Source organism: Choloepus didactylus, chromosome 9 (genome assembly GCF_015220235.1).
Source record: "Choloepus didactylus isolate mChoDid1 chromosome 9, mChoDid1.pri, whole genome shotgun sequence".
In the NCBI taxonomy this organism is placed as follows: Eukaryota; Metazoa; Chordata; class Mammalia; order Pilosa; family Megalonychidae; genus Choloepus; species Choloepus didactylus.
This window is the reverse complement of record NC_051315.1, coordinates 22,336,195-22,354,700: the sequence shown is the minus strand read 5'-3', so window position 1 is coordinate 22,354,700 and position 18,506 is coordinate 22,336,195. Positions and strand designations below refer to the sequence as shown.

The 18,506-nt window shown below is 42.8% G+C and overlaps 1 protein-coding gene across 2 annotated transcripts in view; it reads left to right on the top strand.

The window, feature by feature from the left end:
- The window catches only part of TMEM163 (transmembrane protein 163), a 308,243-nt gene that overhangs the window by 200,248 nt on the left and 89,489 nt on the right, over positions 1-18,506 (top strand). For both annotated transcript variants that reach the window (XM_037850481.1, XM_037850482.1), the window contains exons 3-4: positions 705-748; positions 2,021-2,112. In XM_037850481.1, the coding sequence (XP_037706409.1) occupies positions 705-748; positions 2,021-2,112 (136 nt within the window). The remainder of the gene's footprint in view (positions 1-704; positions 749-2,020; positions 2,113-18,506) is intronic.

Sequence of the window (18,506 nt, the reverse complement as noted above, 5' to 3'; positions counted from 1 at the left end):
AAACTGGTAACAGTTTTTGAAACGGGATGTTACTTAGGCACAGAATAGATCACAGAATTAGGCAAAACTGCCACACAATTGACTCACCTCAAAAAATCAATATAAATTTTTGAATAAGGATAAAGTATTTTAAAATTATAATTCTGACTTCTACGTTTGTAGATCTCTATTCATTAATCTAAGATTCTTTGTTACTGTTTTCATAAGCAGCTTTATTGAGGTCTACCTTTGATTCTTAGCTCTGGTAGGCAAGAAATTTTTTCTACTGTTAGTAATATCAGGTGCATGACGATACCCCTGCTAATTATGTTATTACTGGAACAGTTTTGATGGTCGTGGTTTCATTTTGAAAGTTTAATCTGGTTCCCAATTCTCTAGTCCCATTTGTTAAATTTTCAATGTCTACAAAGTCATTTGATTGTCAACTGCTTGAGCATTTTGGTTCTAAATTGGCCCTTTGGTGCTTCCAAACACAGGAGGAAGGGAAGTTGTTGCAGTGGAGTCCGGAAATCTTTTCAGTTTGCACTTCCCTTTTAGAAATTCTCAGATTTTACATGTACAGTTAACTTTTAATCTTATTCTCTCTGAATTTTTCCATAGATATTTAAAAGGCCCTATCAAACAGACAAATGGTATACTCACAAACTAGAGAAAATATCCATGAGGTTTTAAAATATTCTGAACACTATTTTCTTTCTTTTTAGCTGTCTCCGTTATGAGGTACAGCGCCTCTGCTTTTGGGTTTGCAGTAAGTAATGTACTTTTATGTACATTTTATGTACTTTTATGAAGTTTTGCACGTTTTTCCTGAGTCAACCAATCTCACCCTCAAATAAGAGACTGGTGAGCATATGAGAATTTATTATTAGAAATGTATCTTTTCTGGAAATAGCTGCTATAACAAATTATGATTTAATAGAAATAAATTGCAATGAGACTAAATAATTCTCAAGCACAGATCAATGGGACCACATTTTTCCAGAACTGATGCTGGGATGTTTTAGGAGTTTAGCTTTCTTTATTCCTCTGGGGTTATAATCTTGAAATGGGCACACACTGGCCTGTGTGGGTAGAGGTGTTGGGAGTTAAGATTGGGGCCACTGACACAATCTTTAGCTTGATGAGGGGGAGCCTGTGTTCTGAGCCTGTTTCGTGATGGGAGTTGGTTAGAGAAAACGGATCTTGCAAGCTGTTTTGTGAGCAAGGTGTGTTAAAAGAGTTGTGTGACATTTCCTCATTCCTCTTCAGGAGAGTACTTGGGCTTGTAATTTTTCCAGGTGAAAGAGTACATCCCCTCCTGCGTAGTTGTAGGGTTTCCTGTGTCTGAGAGTATGTGTTTCTGTTCCCATGCTTCTTCCCTTTGTTATGAAGACTTAATGTTTTGGGGGCTATTGTATATTCTTTTCAGAATCTTCTGAGAGGTGTGGGCTCTCTTCCCAGAAAAATGCACATTGCACCTACCCACACATACACCTGCACACATTTCCTCTCTCCTTCTGTCCCTCTCTTTCCCTTCCTTTCTCTTTCTCTGTCTCTCTCACTCACTCAAATAAAAACATTTAATTTTGTATACAATCTCAAAATGTTGACAGACATTTGAGGGACCCCCACCCTTCCTGCAAATCCCAGGTAGAGCAGTCCCACTGATAGCAAGAAACAAAGAATTCTCACCCTGAATCTTTTGCACAGGATGTGCAGGAAAATGCTGAAATAATTTTTCCTGCCATGGGGAAACCAGTTCCGTGTGTTTCAGAATGGGGGTGACCCCTGTATCTCCAGTGTGTCGCGAGGCAGGGGCCCGGGGAGCAGAGTGAGGAGGGGCTCATCAGGTGCCCTGGGCTGCAGAGCCCCCAGGCCTTCCGTGAGGGTCGTCAGGGGTCTGCACTGTGATGGGGGGAAGCCTCCCTGCACGGAAGTAACCTGTTCAGATGTTCTGAGTCAAAGCACAGTTGTCCTGTGTCTTCACAGTCGTGCCCTATTAACTCTGGGAAGCCACTAATGCCATGTCTCCTTCTCCTAGTTTGATGCCATCCTCGATGTCCTGTCATCGGCGATTGTCCTGTGGCGTTATAGCAATGCAGCTGCTGTTCACTCTGCCCACAGGGAGTACATGTAAGTGGCTTTTTATCTTTTTCCAGGTTGCAGACTCCTTGCCAAGGAAGGCCACATAATTAGGGTGTCAGTACAGCATATCCTGAAACTTTGGTTCTAGTGATGAGAATAAGGTCCCCAACTTGTCTTTGATAGTGGCTGGAGTGATATCAGCCATGTGCTAGGCCCTTGCAATCAGAGATAGCGTATCCCTTTATACTATTTCCTGTTCTCTGTGCTTGAGTCATAGTGAATATTTGTTTGCTCATTCATCTGTTCACCCACCCATTTACCCATCCATCATCCATCCATCTATCCATCCATCATCCATCCATCCATCCATCCATCCATCCATCCATCCTCCCATCTACCTATTCATCCATCCGTCCTCTTTTTCTTTCTGTTATTAGAATCTTTGTTCCCTTGAATTTTCAAGCTTTTTCTTTCCCTCTAAGTGAGATGAGTTCTCCACTGTAATTTATACAAGATGCCTTGAGAGCCTTCTGAGTCATTCTATTTGCTTTTCATCCCTCTCAGTATTAGAGAATGTTGCTGACCCAGTCTCCATATCCTGTGGCTGATGATTTTATCTTTGAGGGATTTATATTTGTGACCATGAAGCATTTGTCTTTTCCAACTTCCATCTCTTTATACCATTTGTAATCCCCAGGGTAACAAGTGAACAAGTTCTAGAGTCAGGTTTCTGGGGTTTGAGTCTCAGCTCCACCACTTGCAGGCTCTGTAACAATGGGAAAGGTGCTACATGCTCTAAGCCTTAGTTTCTTTATCTGGAAAATTAGGAAATCAACAAATCCTCCTTCAAAAGGTTATTGCAGTAATTATATGAGTTAATACACATAGTATTATATGTATTTGTATACACTTTGAACAGAGTTTGGCACGTAGTTCAGTAAACCTTAGCAGCCATTATTATTGAGTGGACTTCCAGGACTGAGCTCCCACTGGTCAACAGGGCAAGAGTTTTGTCCCACACATGCAGTTTATTGATGGTTGAATACAAATTAGTAAATACCACCTTGCTGTGCTTTGTGGTGGTATCCAGACAGTCATCTTGATGGTGATGTTAAATCATACTCAGACATACAAAGGCTTGAAAATCTCTTTGGTGCCAGGGTATTCAGATAGTAACGTATCTGAGGTTGAATGTGCCAAATGGAAAGCTTTTTGAGAAATGACGGCATAGCTGATTTGCTTGGGATGGCAAATTGTAGTTTAGTTCAGCGTTGGCTTTAGATAGTGCACAAAAACTTCTTCTAAATGTTAAATATTTGTTTTAATATATAGCAGCTCTTTTTCTTTTAATGGATATAATTAAACCCACATTATCATAACTGATATGGTTTAGGATAAGATCAGTTTTTTTAAGTCAGCCAATTTATGGTTGAAAAAAAACTTAAGAAAACTATAGTAGTACCCTGAGTGTGTAAAAATTTAAGTGATGGCACCATAAGGAACAAAGTTGAGTTAACAATGGTCTAGCTGAAAGAGCAACTAATGCAGCCACCCAGTCTGTTGATGGCTGGTATTTGAGAAATATAATGAGTGCAATGTGGAGATATTCCCACGTTTCAAGAGCTAGTCCCTGTGCTGTAAGAAAAATACGTAATCATTGGTTCTGTAGTTGCACTGTTCAATAGGGGGCCACTAGTGGCTAATTTAACACTTGATAGGTGGCTGTTTCCAATTGAGATGTACTATAAGTACAAAATATACACCAGATTCCAGAGACTTAGAAAGAATGTAAATATCTTATTGATAATTTTTAAAATATTGATTACCTGGTGGTGAGCATATTCTGGATACATTGGGTTAAAGAAACTATATTAAATTTTATTTTGCTTGTTTCTTTCTACCTTTTTATTGTGGCTTTTAGAAGTTTATAATTACATATGTGGCTCATATTGTATTTCTATTGGTCAGTACCTTCAACAAAGAAATTTTTTCCCTGAGCTTTTTCTTTCTTATTTTAGAGTTATTAAGCCACAATTTGAAAGTCCTCTTAGAAATTTTGATTTGCAGGTCCAGAAGAAATTGAGTTCACCTTTTCCCAGTTTCTCTCTTAGAATTTGCTTTTCTCTTGTGTTTCCTTTCTTCTGAAGTGAGTTTCTTAAGTAGTCATCCTGGGTGCAAAGTAGCATCACCTTTCTATAGTACTGGGGTCTCTGCAAATGTTCTCCAGGTGGCCTGGAGTTTTGCCAAGTTCAGGATTGGCGACATGAAACCTTTAATGATCCCCAAACAGGTACCATTTCAAAAACGTGTATCTGTATTTTTACCCAAAAGGCAAACACTCACCAAGGAGTTGCTCAGGTAATTCCCAGGTGATCAGTCATATGATGATGACAATGAATTCATTTGAAGATTCTTCCTCTATGGGTTAAAATGATGTTCATGATTCTCTGTAAAAGTGGCTATAGTTTAAAGTTTTAATCTCTGGCTCACCCCATGTCAGTTAAAAATTCATGAAATCACTGCCAGCTGAGTGGTTAATATTTGCATACTAATGAGCATGAATGAGTTATGAGGGTTATAGTTAGAAAACTCATTGATTTTCAGTGAGTGCCCGGAGAATAGATATTAGCAGTGTCAAAGAAAAAATTGCACCAGACAATGTTAAACAAGCAAGGATGACTTTTTTCAGGGGTAGCTATAGCAAGGGAGAAAGAGTAGAACTCAACTCTGTCAAAACAAAGGACAGCCAGCTTGTCAAGGGAGAAGGTAATGGGGTTGATCACTGGGATGGGTGAGTGGTTTACTGAGGCTACATTAGGACTGCTTGGTTCAGAATGTTTTCCTTTGTAGTAATTATGTCCTCTGGAATCTGTGAGGGGTAGGAGGGAGGAGGAAGAAAGAGACAAAGACACCTAGTTAGGAGCCTCTTGGGTGCATGGAGAGTGTAAGGGCTGGGGTGAGAGGGAAGTCAGAGGCCTGGAGTCAGGGAGAAGCCTTTTTAAAGTTTAGTCAAGCTAAAGGGAAGTGAATGCAGTCTTAGAGGGAATGTGAAAATATCCAACTGGCCCTGGTTAATTCCCCTTATACTTCTGAATTGGACATTGTGGTGGTTTGAAGCTGTATGCACCCCAGAAAAACATATTCTTAAATCGAGTCTGTTCCTGTGGGTGTGAACCCATTGTAAGTAAGAACTCTTGATGAGGTTATTCCAGTTAAGGTGTGACCTACCTCAATCAGGAAGGGTCTTAATCCTATTACTGGAGTCCTTTATAAACGGAATGAACACAGAGAGATAGCCACAGAAGCAAGAAGCTGAAATCATTGAAACCTGGAAGAGAAGGGAGAGACCAGCAGATGCCGCCATGTGCCTTGCCGTGTGGCAGAGGAGCCAGGGATCACCAGCAGCTGCAGGAAGAAAGCATCGCCTTGATGATGCCTTGATTTGCATATCTTCTTGGCCCCAAACTGTAAGCTAATAAATTCCCATTGTTTAAGCCAACCCGTTTCATGGTATCTGCTTTGTGCAGCCTAGGAAATGAAAATAGACACAAACATCTTAATGAATCTTGAGCTTGGAATTGCCAGTTCGAAAAGAATAGAAAAATTCCGTAGCCCTGCCACCCTGATGTTTGTCCTAACTTGGGTACCATGGAATGCTTGATGCTTAGAGGAAGAGAAACTGCGCCATCAGCACCACCACACAGTATATCCCTAAGAGTTATTTTTAAAAAGCTCCAAATTGTATTAGTCCCCTTCCCATGGTACAGAATATAGGTGTGAAGAAGGCAGACCATGAGGCTTACTCATGGTTGGGGTTTTCAGCAGGTGAGTATAATAGAAGGAGGGGCAAGGGAGTCAAGTTTGTCTGCAAGGGAGGGAGGCTAAGAATAGACCAGGGTCTCCAAACTGGGCAAGGAGGGCTGGGAGGACAGTGGCAGGGTTGACGATTAGAAGTCTTGATTAGGTCAACAGTTGTCTGTGTGCAGGAACTAATCTGACAGTGGGGTGCTCACAATCTGGATTTCACAGGTGGCTCATTTCCTGGTGTAGCTTTTTGGTGGGAGTGGATGGCTGAGGTAGGGTGGGGACATAAGGTCAAGGACATGATGAGGTGAGGTGTTGGCTGCTCCATCTGGGACGGCGGTGTCAGGAATGTGTGCAGAATTGGGGGAGGCCCTGAAGGCAGTGGACCACATGTGGTCATCCTCAGTAAATGAAGGATGGGGGCCAGGAGGTTGGGGGTTCACGGCAACAGGGAGGCAGAGTAGCTGGTTTAGACTGTAGGCATCTGGGAGTGTTGAGGGAGGGAGCTGGAGAACTGGGTTGGAAGTGGCCACAAGGGCAAGGCAGCCTCAAGAATGTGGGATGAGAGAGAAAACTGCCTCTACCACAAGGGGAGGGAAAGCAGCTTCCTCAGGGAACATCCAGGCTTTTGTTAGGGTAAGAAGGTGAAAGGAGCAGCCAGAGAAGAGTTTGAGGATGTGGAGAACAGGGAGTGTGGTGCAAGTGTTTGGGAGGGAAGAGGGGTAGTGCCATGCAGGGAGTGTACAGAGGAGAGTGGATGAGGGGCTGGGTGGTTCTGGCTGGCCTGGCCACCACGGATTGCTCTGCAGCCGCTCAGAAGAATGAAACGCTATTTGTATGCGTACGTCAAGATCTCCAAGGCACGTCAACTGAAGAAGGCACAGAGCAAAACAGAGTTTGTGCTATTTTCTCATTTATTTTAACAAAGGAGATTCACATACATATGCACTTGTTAAGGCATATAAAAGATCTCTGCAAGGAAACAAAGGAGACTGGCAGCAGGATCGCCTCTGGGAGGGGGCATGGTTTCTTTACGCCCTTTAGACCAGAGCTGTCCAATGGAACCCTCTGTGTCAAGGACCATGCCCAACATCTGCGCCGCCCAGTGTGGCAGCCACTAGCCACATATGGCCACTGGGAGCTTGAGAGGTGGCTGGAGCGACTGAGAAATGGGCTTTTAAATGTTATTTGATTTCAAGTCGTTTAAATAATTTTAATAGTCTCCTGTGGCCCGTGGCTGCTGTAATGGACAGCACAGCTTTAAATAGTTCCGTGTTTTATCATCTATTTTTAAAAAAACAAAGTTGTTAACACACCAATGGCCAGGGGATGTGGAAATGAGAGAAAGGGATTGAGGGAGGGGCGGAGGTGCTGGAGATGGAGGTCGTGGGGAGAAAGCAGCATAGGAGGAACTGGCCAAGGCCAGATGACACGGGGAATTTCACGCCTGCCTTAGCCGCTCTCAGTTTTATGTGCCCACTGAGGCTGTGTGAGGCTGCAGGAGGTGCAGCCTCCTACTGCTGTCAGCTGAGGAGACCACGGGATGCTTGCCACGGAAGGTACAGCTTGGCTCTCGTTGGAAGCATCTGACAGTTCACATATGACAGCAGCACAGGCCTGGTCACACGGTGACTCCCCAGTCCCAGCTGTCTCTCTGGGCCATCCATCAGCTCTTTGCGAGAGAAGAGTGGCGGCAGATGGGAGGCGATGCTCACCTTTGCAGGCTTCCAATTCTGCAACACCGAGGCAAACACATAGCGCAGGAGGTTGTACTCCTGTTCCAAATGTTACCTCCAAATGATATTAAGCTCAGCAGCATATTGGAAAGGGAATTTGAGAGCTCCAGGGTGGATATTCTTAGAGAGGCATGCATCCTTTGTGTGTCTTCTCCTGTGAAATAAATGGGGCACACAGGTTCTCACCCAGGGAGCTTGCTCGGCTTTCTTTCCCAACTTGCTGAGCCACATGGCTTGGCCTGAAAACTACCAGTTGACAGGATGGCTTGATAGCCTTTTGATTACTGGCTTCAGCAGCCCTTTCACTGCTTTTGGAAATAGCTTCAGAAATTGAAACAGAAAAGTAACTGATTCAGTCAAGAACTGATGGATTGGTGATTTGCTTTGAGGGTATGACCTAAGCGGACTGTGAAGGCAATGAGTTATGTCCAGAATGTATTAAAATAATACTGCATCTCCCCTCTCTTCTCATGGGGTATTCAGTCTGGCCGGAAATCAGAGCCTCTGGGAAAGCAAATCCCATTTACTCTGCATTTGTCTAGTGCTCTTTACTTTACAAAGCTCTTGAATGTGTTGAAACTCAAGAATAGAACCTGAGCTAGAAGAACAAATGACTTCAGAGAGTCCCTCAATGACCAATGAGATCCAAGGCAGAAGGTGACGCTCTTATAGCAGGACATGGGCTCATCTGCCTTGGAAAACTTGAATTTGATCTTGCCTGAAGACGAAAGGAAGCCAGCCACCTTCCTCTGTCATGAAAAGGGCACTTGAAACCCATTGCTGACCCAGACAAGACACAGGCAGGTTGTGGCGCTGTGGGCAGGACACCGTAGTGGAAGGCTGTAGGCTTGCCCCACGAGAAGAACCACCATCAGAGCTGTGCTCTGCCACCTGCACTATGACTTTCAGGATTTATTACTGTTTTAAAACTTGTTTTCTCCTCTGTGAAAGGGAGGTCATGACAGCTACCAAATGGCAAAGTGGTAAAGACGAAATGCGGTATTGAATGTAACACCAATATATGTTCAAAAAAAAAAAAAATGTTAGAGCACTTTATTTTCTACCCCTAGAATTTTGAAAATGTTTTTTGTTAGACTTGGTCATACTGAGATAATTTGAAATTGTTCACCCTATTGTTTTGTTTTGCTTTTCAAGAGTTTGGAATAAAGGAATTTGCAAAGAAAAACAACAACCAACCAAACATTTGGCATATTGAGAAAGTTGCTCTTGATCCAGGGACATGGGTTAGTTGTGCAGTGAGGTGATAAAAGAATATTCCTTGATTCCTTGATTTCATCTTCTCCTGCCCCCAAAGAAACTTGATTTGTGTGGGACTAGACAAGGTAATATGATTATTGTAAAAAAAATTTAGGGAATTCATAGAGGTATAAGGAACACTGTAAAACCCACTTGTTGTAAGGCCTCCAAGGGATAACCCCAGTTAACATTTCAGTGCATGTTATATATGTGTGTACACATTCATACAGTTACATACACACACTTTTTTAAAAAGTGCTTAAATATAGATAGACTAGATATACTCTTTTGCAAACTTCTTTTTCTCCACTTATATTTTGCACATCTTTCCATTTTGGGATAAATCGAAGTATCTTATTTTTTTAAAGATGTGTATGGATTTAGTGTATTTTGTTTAAGCAGTTTACTAAAGATGTGGGTTGTTTCCAATATCTTGGTGTTAGAAACGACCCTGAAATAACTGTCCATAAACACTTGTATTTTAGTGTGTGTCCTCTTATTTCTTTAGATAAATTGCTAGAAGTAGAAGTCTGGGTCAAAGAATAGGCAAATTTGTAATTTTGGTGCCCAATGCTCAACTGTGCCACAAAAGGATTATAGATTATACTAACTTATCTTCCCACTGGCGGGGATGAGAGTGCCTATTTACTCACCTTTGCCAGCACTAAGTGCTCTGATTCTTTCTGATCTTTGGTAGTTGTCCAGGTGAAAAATTGGATTCTCCATGGTAATGTGCAGTGTTTTTTTAGTTACCAGTATAGTTAAATGTATTCTCAGTATGCATTTTTTGGCATTTGTATTTCTTTTGGGAAATGGGCTTCCAGATTTTCAGATGGGAATAAGAAAGCTTTTATTTCCATTTTTGGGACAGTTCCCAGACTCTGGCTACTAGGATTGAGGTGATTAGGGTTAGGAAAATATGACTTAATAATGTACCTTAAACATATAGCAGCATGTATTGTTTCTTTCACAGATCTAATGACCTGTATTTAATTTGGCATTGGTGTATTTGTTTATTGATCACTTCTCTCATAAGACTTTGAGTTCAAGAAGGCAAGTGTATTCCTTAAATGTGTTATGCTTTTTATTCTCAATCCCTAGGATGGTGGTGGGCACTTAGTAAGCACTCGATAAAGAGTTGCTGAATGAGGAATTAAACTATGAAACTCCAGTTTATTTTATACAAATCTCTGCTAACCCTTATAAAGATGATAATATAACCATTAACTGAATGCCTGTTTGGTACCAACTACCACACAGCGCTCTGTATTAGGTAGAGGTATTACTTACCACCTGGTAGAGAAAGTGAATGTTGGTCCTGACGACTCATGGTTAGTAGTGGGTAAAACTGGGATTTGAACCTAGGTTTTGCCCGCTCTGAAATTTGCTCGTAACCGCTCTGCCAACGCTACCTTTTCAAATAATCATTTGCATGTCCTGGTTTGAGACGTTTATCCGTCCAGCCCCGCCTCCTTCCTCATGGAAATGTCCCTTCCTAGCAATTAACTGCAGTCAAAATTAATGGGAGGGAGAGAGTAAGCAGTTGTGGGTCCAGGAAAATTAGGAATTGTAAAATTATCTGATCTGAAGTGCAGTCCTTGGCTTTGGCTTTAATTCTACAAGGTGGAGAAATGTTGGGCAGTTGGCCAGACATGGACAAATTCGTGGGCCACTGCAGGGCAGTCTCAGGGCCAGATTGATGTTCCCAGAAGCTGCTTTTCTTGCCCTGGATCCTACAGCCCCTGGCTTCCACGAGGGGCAGTGCAGCTCTCTGATGTCCCCAAAGGCATGTAAATGAGGACTGTTTGTCTTAGCTGCAGCAAGCTCTTTGAAACTTTGGTTTTGGGTTTCATGCCAAGCTGGCAGCTGCGTAGTGCCTGCTGGGTCTTTGGGCTGACTTCTGTGCCTTGGCCATCAAGAACAGGACTCCGCCTTTGTCTACAGCTGTGGCCTGATTCCTGGCATCTGCTTCTAGGAGAGGGGATTTGCCAAATGGGGAGCGTTTTATCCCTGAGTACACCAGGACCCAGCACTGTGGAACATTCCTCTGTTTCGCCCTGAGGATTGTCACCTGAGCCTGGGAGTCAGTGTTTATCATCTCTCCGTCTCTGACTCTGCTGCTGCAGAATGGAGCTGCCTGTGCTTCAAGGTGGACAGACTTAGTTTAGGAGCCCTCCTGGAAGTGGCGAGATTTCAGGAAGACAGTTGAGAATGAGATTCTTTTCTCTTTTGTGACCAATTTGCCAGTGGAGCATTTTGGCAGTCTCCTCTCCTTCTCGGAGGAAAACTGTGGGCTTGTTTTCTCTGTAGGTGTCTGTGAAGTTTTAGGGTCAGTTTTTAGGGCATATTTCTTCTCATTTCAGCCTCCAGTTTTTGCCCTATGTATTAGCTGTTGAATGTTTTAAATTCAGTTCGACTTTGTATAATACTCAGCCCTAACTACTAATCAGCACCAAAATGTTGATGTTAGTTATAGCTGATGTTACTTTATTTATACTTCTTAAATTTTCTGAAAAATTTTTTACAAGGTACGTACGTAGCTTTTTTTTTTTTTTTTTTTTTTTTTGTAATCATATCAAGGAATCTTTTTTTCCCTTTTGGAGAATTTAAAAAAAAAGCAAGCCAGCCTGGGAATAAAATTATAAAGCCCTCTTCTCCTCTATGTTGACATTGCCTACTTGTAATTACCCTGTTGGGTGCTATTGTATTTCCCATCAATCCAAAAAGCTGGGTGCTTTTTCGGATGATGAGTTCTGTTATGAAGCAACACCACATTGCATGTAGCCTTCTTTGGGGGTTCATGAAAGGGTATTGGATGGAATTAGGGTAATTTTTTCTCTCCCTCTCCTTCCTCTCTCTAAGAAGTCATACCCTTTGAGCTTTTGGTCAGCATGAGTTTATCAGCATCTCCATGTATCTTGATACTGCTTATTCATATCATTAAATAGGAGGCATCCAAAGAAATACTTGAGGGTCTTTTTTTTTTTTCTTTTTGATAGTTTCTACTTACCTCACAGAATTGATGTAAGAAGAAGCAAATGAGAAATTAGCGATGATTTGTTTGGCACGGTGCTTGATGTATAGTAAGAACTCAATAAATGATGACTGTTTTAAACTACACTTTCCAGGCAAAATAGAGACAGGTATTTTTCTTTTCTTTATTAGAAAGTCGTGGGTTTACAGAACAATCATGCATAAAATACAGGATTCCCATATACCACTCTATTATTACCAGAGAAAGGTATTTAAAAAAACAAAAAGCTTTATTGAGATATAATTCACATACCATGCAACTTAAAGTGTACATTCAAAGGCTTTTAGTATACTTACAGAGTTGTGTATCCATCACCACATCAGTTTTAGAACATTTTCATTACCTCAAAAAGGAAACCTGTGTCTTTTAGCGCTTGCCCCCTAGATCCCCCATCCTTTCTCCCCCAGCCCTAGGCAACCACTGGCCTGCTTTCTATCCCTATAGATCTGTCCATTCTGCACATTTCATATAAGTGGAATCATATAATATGTGATCCTTTATGATTGGATTCTTTCGTTTAGTATAATGCTTTCACAGTTCATCCATGTTATAGCATATATCAGCAATAGACTTCTTTTTATTGCTATATAATATTCCATGGTATGGATATGCTACATTTAATTTATCCACTCATCAGTTAATGGACATTTGGGTTGTTTCCACTTTTTGACTATTATGAATAATGCTGCTATGGACATTCATGGACATGTTTTTGTGTGGACATATGTTTTCATTTCTCTTGGGTTATCCCCAGGAAGTGGAGTTGTTGGGTCATATGATAACTCTGTGTTTACCATTTTGAGGAAGTGCCAGACTGTTTGCCAAAGTGGCTGCATCATCTTGCACTTCCACCAGCAATGCACGGGGGCTCCGATCTCTCCACATCCTCGTTAACACTTGTTGTTATCTGTGTTTTCGATTCTAGCCACCCCAGTGGGTATGAAGTGGTATCTCATTGTGGTTTTGATTCATACTTGAGGGTTTTTATGCTTTGGCTGTATGTCAGAGATGCTGTTTAAGTCTGGAAGGGGTGGCCAATGAGACCAGAGGACACTGGCTGAGCTGCCTTCTCCTTTGGGCAGCAGTGTTTGGCGGGAGCCACTCATAGATCCCTTTCCAAACACCTTTTTTGTATTTCCCTAGATGACCAACACCCTTCCTGTTGGATGGGCCTTTTCTTTAGTAATTAAAGTGCTATCAATCTGATAACAATTGAAGCTACCTATCCGTTTTTTATTCCATACTTTCTGAGTTTCTATGGGTCCTAGAACTAGAGCTGTGGATTTTACAGTCTGGCAGGGAACTGTGGCCTGGGAGCCAAGGGATTCCAGATAGTTCTCGTTCTGATCAGAAAGGTCTTGATCTAAACAGTGAACTCTGAGGACAGTCTTAATTATTTTCTATGCTTTTGTCATTGTGCTAAGTGCTTTCTATGCTTTGTCACATTTAATCCTCAGAACAATCTTCTGAGTTAATTTTAGAGGAAAGAGAGGTGGAGAGAACAGTGACCTGCCCTGAGTTGTAGAGCTGGGAGGTAGGCTGGTGGGGCAAAGATTTAAGCTCAGCCACACCAGATTCCAAAGCCTGGAGTCGGTTTTTTTCTAGCTAGTGCTCTATGCTGCTCAGGTGAGATGCCTGGTGATCCATGGTTTGCTGATGACAGTTGTAACTAGGAGCATGGAGAGATCCGGTGTGAGCCACCCCAAAAGCAGCTAATTCCCGCAGCGATGTCTCACAATTGTGCCAGATGTCCCCCTCTGGCAGCTTATATTTGAGAATCACATGCATCGGCAAGAAGCTGCGCCAAGCTTCAGATGGAGGGTTAGACACCTTCCCTTTCCATGGCTTTCCCCGGGCAACGGAACAGGCAGGGTCGCTGTTTCTCTATTTGCTTTGGTGTTTGTTGCCATAAAGGGGTCATTTAGCATGGATGTTAACACTCACCAAAATTTGTTCCTTGGCGTTTTCAGCCAAGAAAATCTTATGCTCTATCTACTTGTGCTTTTATGCAGAAAAGATGTGTATGCAATATGTCAGTGGTATAGAAGTTACCTAAAAAACAGGTAGTACATGGACCTTACTTGCTCTTTAAATCAAAGTTCAAATTCTCCTCCCTCCTAAGGTGTCTGAGGCTGAGATCTTGGAAAACCAGGTTATTCCTTGTTTAATTCTTCTAAAACAGGCAGGCATGTGTGTTGGAGTCTGAAATTGAGCACTCCTCAAAAATAGCAGTAGAGTGAGGGTCTGAGAGAACAGATGTCCCCTGTTTCTCCATACCACGCCCCCTTCACCTCTCTTTTGAGCAAGATATTTTACTGTCTTCTGGTAAGACCAATCTGGCTAAACATCTGCTTTTCCCCAAGATCACATTTTACTGTCTGGATTGGCAACTCAGGAAAAGCAATAACAGAGTCTGTCATTACTGTTTCATCTGAGCATAGTAAGGATTAATGGCTAAATAACTCTCAAGGGACTTCTGACTTCAATGGAATATTAGTGTATCTCAACTCCAGTTTTGATTTTCTAGGTAATCTGTATTTTTGGAAAGATGAACAATTATCTAGTCATTCCAGGTTCTTGGTTGATAGGTGTTCTTGCAGTTTTGCATGCATTTTGTTTCAGGGGTAGGAAGGTAAAAAATTGAGATACCTATTTTGTAAAAAGTCAAGTTTTAACAACAAAGTTCCTTTTAAGAGAAGCATTCTTTTAAACAACTGACTCTGATATATATTCTTTCATCCAGCAATGGGTTGTTGAGTGCTCTTTAGGTGCCAGGTACTTTTGCAGGCACCAGAGATCTATGCAGAAATAAGACGAGCTCCCTGCTCTCATGGGCCTAAATATAGGGGGCGGACAATAAAGTAATTTCAGAGACTAGTAGGAACTATGAAGACAATCACCCAGGGTGATGGCACAGAGAGTGTGCAGCCGGCTGCCCTGAAGCTGGGGGCCAAGAAAGGTCCCTGTGTGGAGGTGACTTTACAGAGCAGGAAGGAACCTGGAGGAAAGGGGTCCCTGGCTAGAGGGATTGGGGCCTAAAGATGCCCTAGGGTTGGAACCCTCTTGGTGTTTTGAGGGTCAGAGAAATAGGTTCTTACGTCTGGACCGCAGTTAATGAGGGCAAAGGGGAGAGGAAATTGGGGAGGCAGCCAGGGCCTTGTGAGCCTCGGGAAGACGTTTTCTTTATAGGAGCAGTGGGAAGCCATTGGAGAGTTATTAAGCCAGGAGGGGAAGTGATTTTGATTATATAATTAATGCCAGAGAGCTCAGATGGCTTATCAAGGGAATTCTGCCATCCTCCTGAATCTGTGAGGCCCTGTGTTGTTTCTTTAAACATGAAAATATTTTCATTCATTTCACTGATTATAATTGTGGTGCATATTGGTAGGACAAAACAATTCAATATAAATTTTAAAATGAAAGTCTTCTCTCATTCATACTTACCCTCATTTCCCTCCCAATAGAAAATAACCACAATAAACAGTAAGTGCTTTCAGAGTGTATTCTATGCAAATAAAAAACATACATAACCATATGCTTTACTTATACACATACACATACAGCTAGATATAAATCAAAGGATTTTTCTGTACACACTGTTCTTGAGCCTGCTTCTTTCACTTAACACAAAACCAAGGGCATTTTTTAATCTCCTGCCTATATTGTCTAACCTATTCTTAGTGCTCTCATGAAGTTCTGCTGTTGGTTATACCATAATTTATTTGACACTCTCCTATTAGGAAATCTGGTTGTTCTAGCTTTTGCTGTTTGAAGCTCTCGTGCTTTTATTCTCACACACGAGTCTGTGCACACCTCTTTGTTTATTCCGTTAGGCCTGTTTTTGAGCTGTAGGGTATTGTTTTTCTTTAAGATGCAAGTGAACGGTGAGTGTAAAAATCTTTTAGTGTACCCTGGCAGATCTGTATTGTGACTCGGGGCAAAAGCTGGTTTGTTGGCAAGAGTGTGCCTGACCGGGGAGACCTGTCAGTCCCCGAACATGGTGGGGCCTTTGTTTGTCACCGATCTGTGATCTTGATTATTCTCTGAATGGCTGCTGTGATTGGAAACGCTGCCAGCCACAAATGCACGGCGAATGAGGAGCATATGCAGGGACTGGTAAGTTCCCTGATTGCATATGCACAGCACAGGGGCAGCGTTCCCCAAGCGCCCTTCACCGTGCGCACCCAGCTGCGCTCTACATTAGGCTGCTTTTCTGAATATCATGGGTAACTAAAGCAAGGGACAGGCTTACAAACAATAGACTACACAAAGCCAGTCTGCCCTTTGCATAATTAACCCCCGATTCTGCATTTCAAGAAATGTGATTATCTGCAGCAGCCGCAAGCACATTCAGGATCAGATACACATATCCTTGTTATCTGATCTACATTTTGCAAATATCACATCTGATTGAAAACAAAAGAGCTTAGGGAGGAGGATTTGGCTGATGAAAGGGCTTAGAAGAAAGAAACCATTTAGAATAATTTTTCCCTGTGCGGTGTTGTTTTACCAAGAAAATTGGGCTTACCAAAATCTTTAGGGAGGAATGAGCTTGGGGAAGAACGCATAGCATTTGGGGCTTCTTGTGCATTGCTTGGACATGAGGTCTGGTGTGGAGATGTGGGAGAGCAATTTCTTTGTTCATGGTGCAGCCAGTTCTAGCAGCTGAGCCTCTTCGGAGGCCAAGGTCAGGTGAGTGATCTCAGGGAAAAGACAGCTTTAGCACGTATCTGCTTTGTCGAGGGCCCTTGGCTTCAGGCAGCTCCTGGGTTGAAGAGAGCTGAGACCCTGAGGATGACCAAGGAACAGTGAGAGGAGTAAGGCCAAGTTGATGGGCAACAGGGAAGGGGCGATGCAGTGCAATGGGGAGGAGAAGGTTGTGGTAGCTGCAGGGAGAAGGGAGGACCAGAGGGAAAGCTCACCTGCATTGTAGAAGGTACAGACGTCAACAGGCCACATCCCAGCAGAATGTTTCCTTTAGAGGGGGTGTGAGAAGGGACAGCTGTCAAAAAACTCCTTTTGGCTCTAATCCTAGAGCAGAGCCTTGGAGAGGGCTGGGGCAGGCTTCCAGTGACCTTGCTGGGTCCTTGGACCCCTGGCCAAAGTGGCTTTGTATTCCAGCTCCGGAGGTGCACTGCTGGCTCCAATTCTAGCTTCCCCACTCCTGGGTTATATGACTTCAGCTAAAATATTTAATCTTTCCTCTCATCTGGGAAAAGTGGGTAAAAATGGCATTGATGCTATAGAGTTTCTGGGGATATTGAAAGTCCTGGCAAGGTGCTGAGCTCGTTGTAAGTGTGACAAAAACATGAGCTGTCATACAGTGTACTCCCTATCACGGCACTGCTTCATCAGCAGGTTGTTTGTCCGGGGCCTTAGTAAGTGCCCAGCAGTGAGCTAAAGAGGCCCAGGATGTGGTGTCAGCTCCTCAAAGAGCAGTTAAAGAAAACAGGAAAGGCAGGTGGAGAGAGGAGACCCAGCCGGTCCTGCAGGGCAGGTTAGTGGGTTGCTGGCACAGAGCTAGCTTTGGTCCCCATCAGCTTTCATAGACATTAGTTGCCATCACTGGTGGTTTTCACAATCCAAGTTTAGGAGTGGAGCCTGGGGGCTAGTGGCCAGGAACAAGCTCGTGAAGGAGAGGGACTAAATGGGGCAGTGAAAGATGGTGGGATTTGAGCAATGGTGGGTTTTAACTGGGGTCAATCACATTGGCTGGATGGCACACTCACCAGTATACTGCTTGGACAATATTAAAAAGAGCAATAATTATTATTAATAGCAGTAGTTACTGCTTGTTAAATGCTTACCAGATGCTGGCATGGAACTAAATGTTTTACATAGTTTATCTCATTTCATCATTACAGTAATGGCCAGGTACTTGTTTCTATCCCTGTTGTATACGGAAGCAACTAAGGTGCAGAGGCGGCTCCGTAACTAACTACCTTGTGTATTTTATAACCTCCCTGCCCCTTCACTCCCTCCCCACCCTTCACCCTTCGTTCACAATTCTGCCAAGTGAGTCAGGTTATAATGAACCCGTGCGAGGGGCTGCATCAATTTGGGAAATGCCATAAAACATAAGTTGAATATGTTGGGGTGTGTGTGGGGTAATATGGAAGTGGAGGCGGCAGAAGCAAAGGAAATTCTTACTTTATAAGCATCTCCTAACTATGTGCTGGGCTGGGCTATGTGTTAGGTGCTTTCCACCTGACCTTGTTGAATTTTTGATGGCATGTAGTGTCATTTCCGTTTTGCGGATGAGGAAACTAAGGCTCAGAGAGGCCGATGTCACTTGTTTAGGGTCATGCAGCAAGCACATAGCAGAGCCAGGATTGAGGTCCAGATCCGTATTTCTACGTAACGGCGACTCCTAGGTGTGTATTGGCTGTGTTTTTACTTTTGGCGTGTCAGGGACATTATGTTGTGGTCTTGTGCTGAATGTACACACCTGAGCTTTGTTTTGAAACCAGCTGGCTCTACCTCGCCTCTCTATGGCTCCCCTCTGTCCACTGCTTTATAGTATTGGGTTGGCCCATTTCAAAGAAAGTGTGTGTGCACTTGTGTTTGTGTGCACACTTGTGTGAGTGTGCATGTATGTGTGTGTTTTGGGA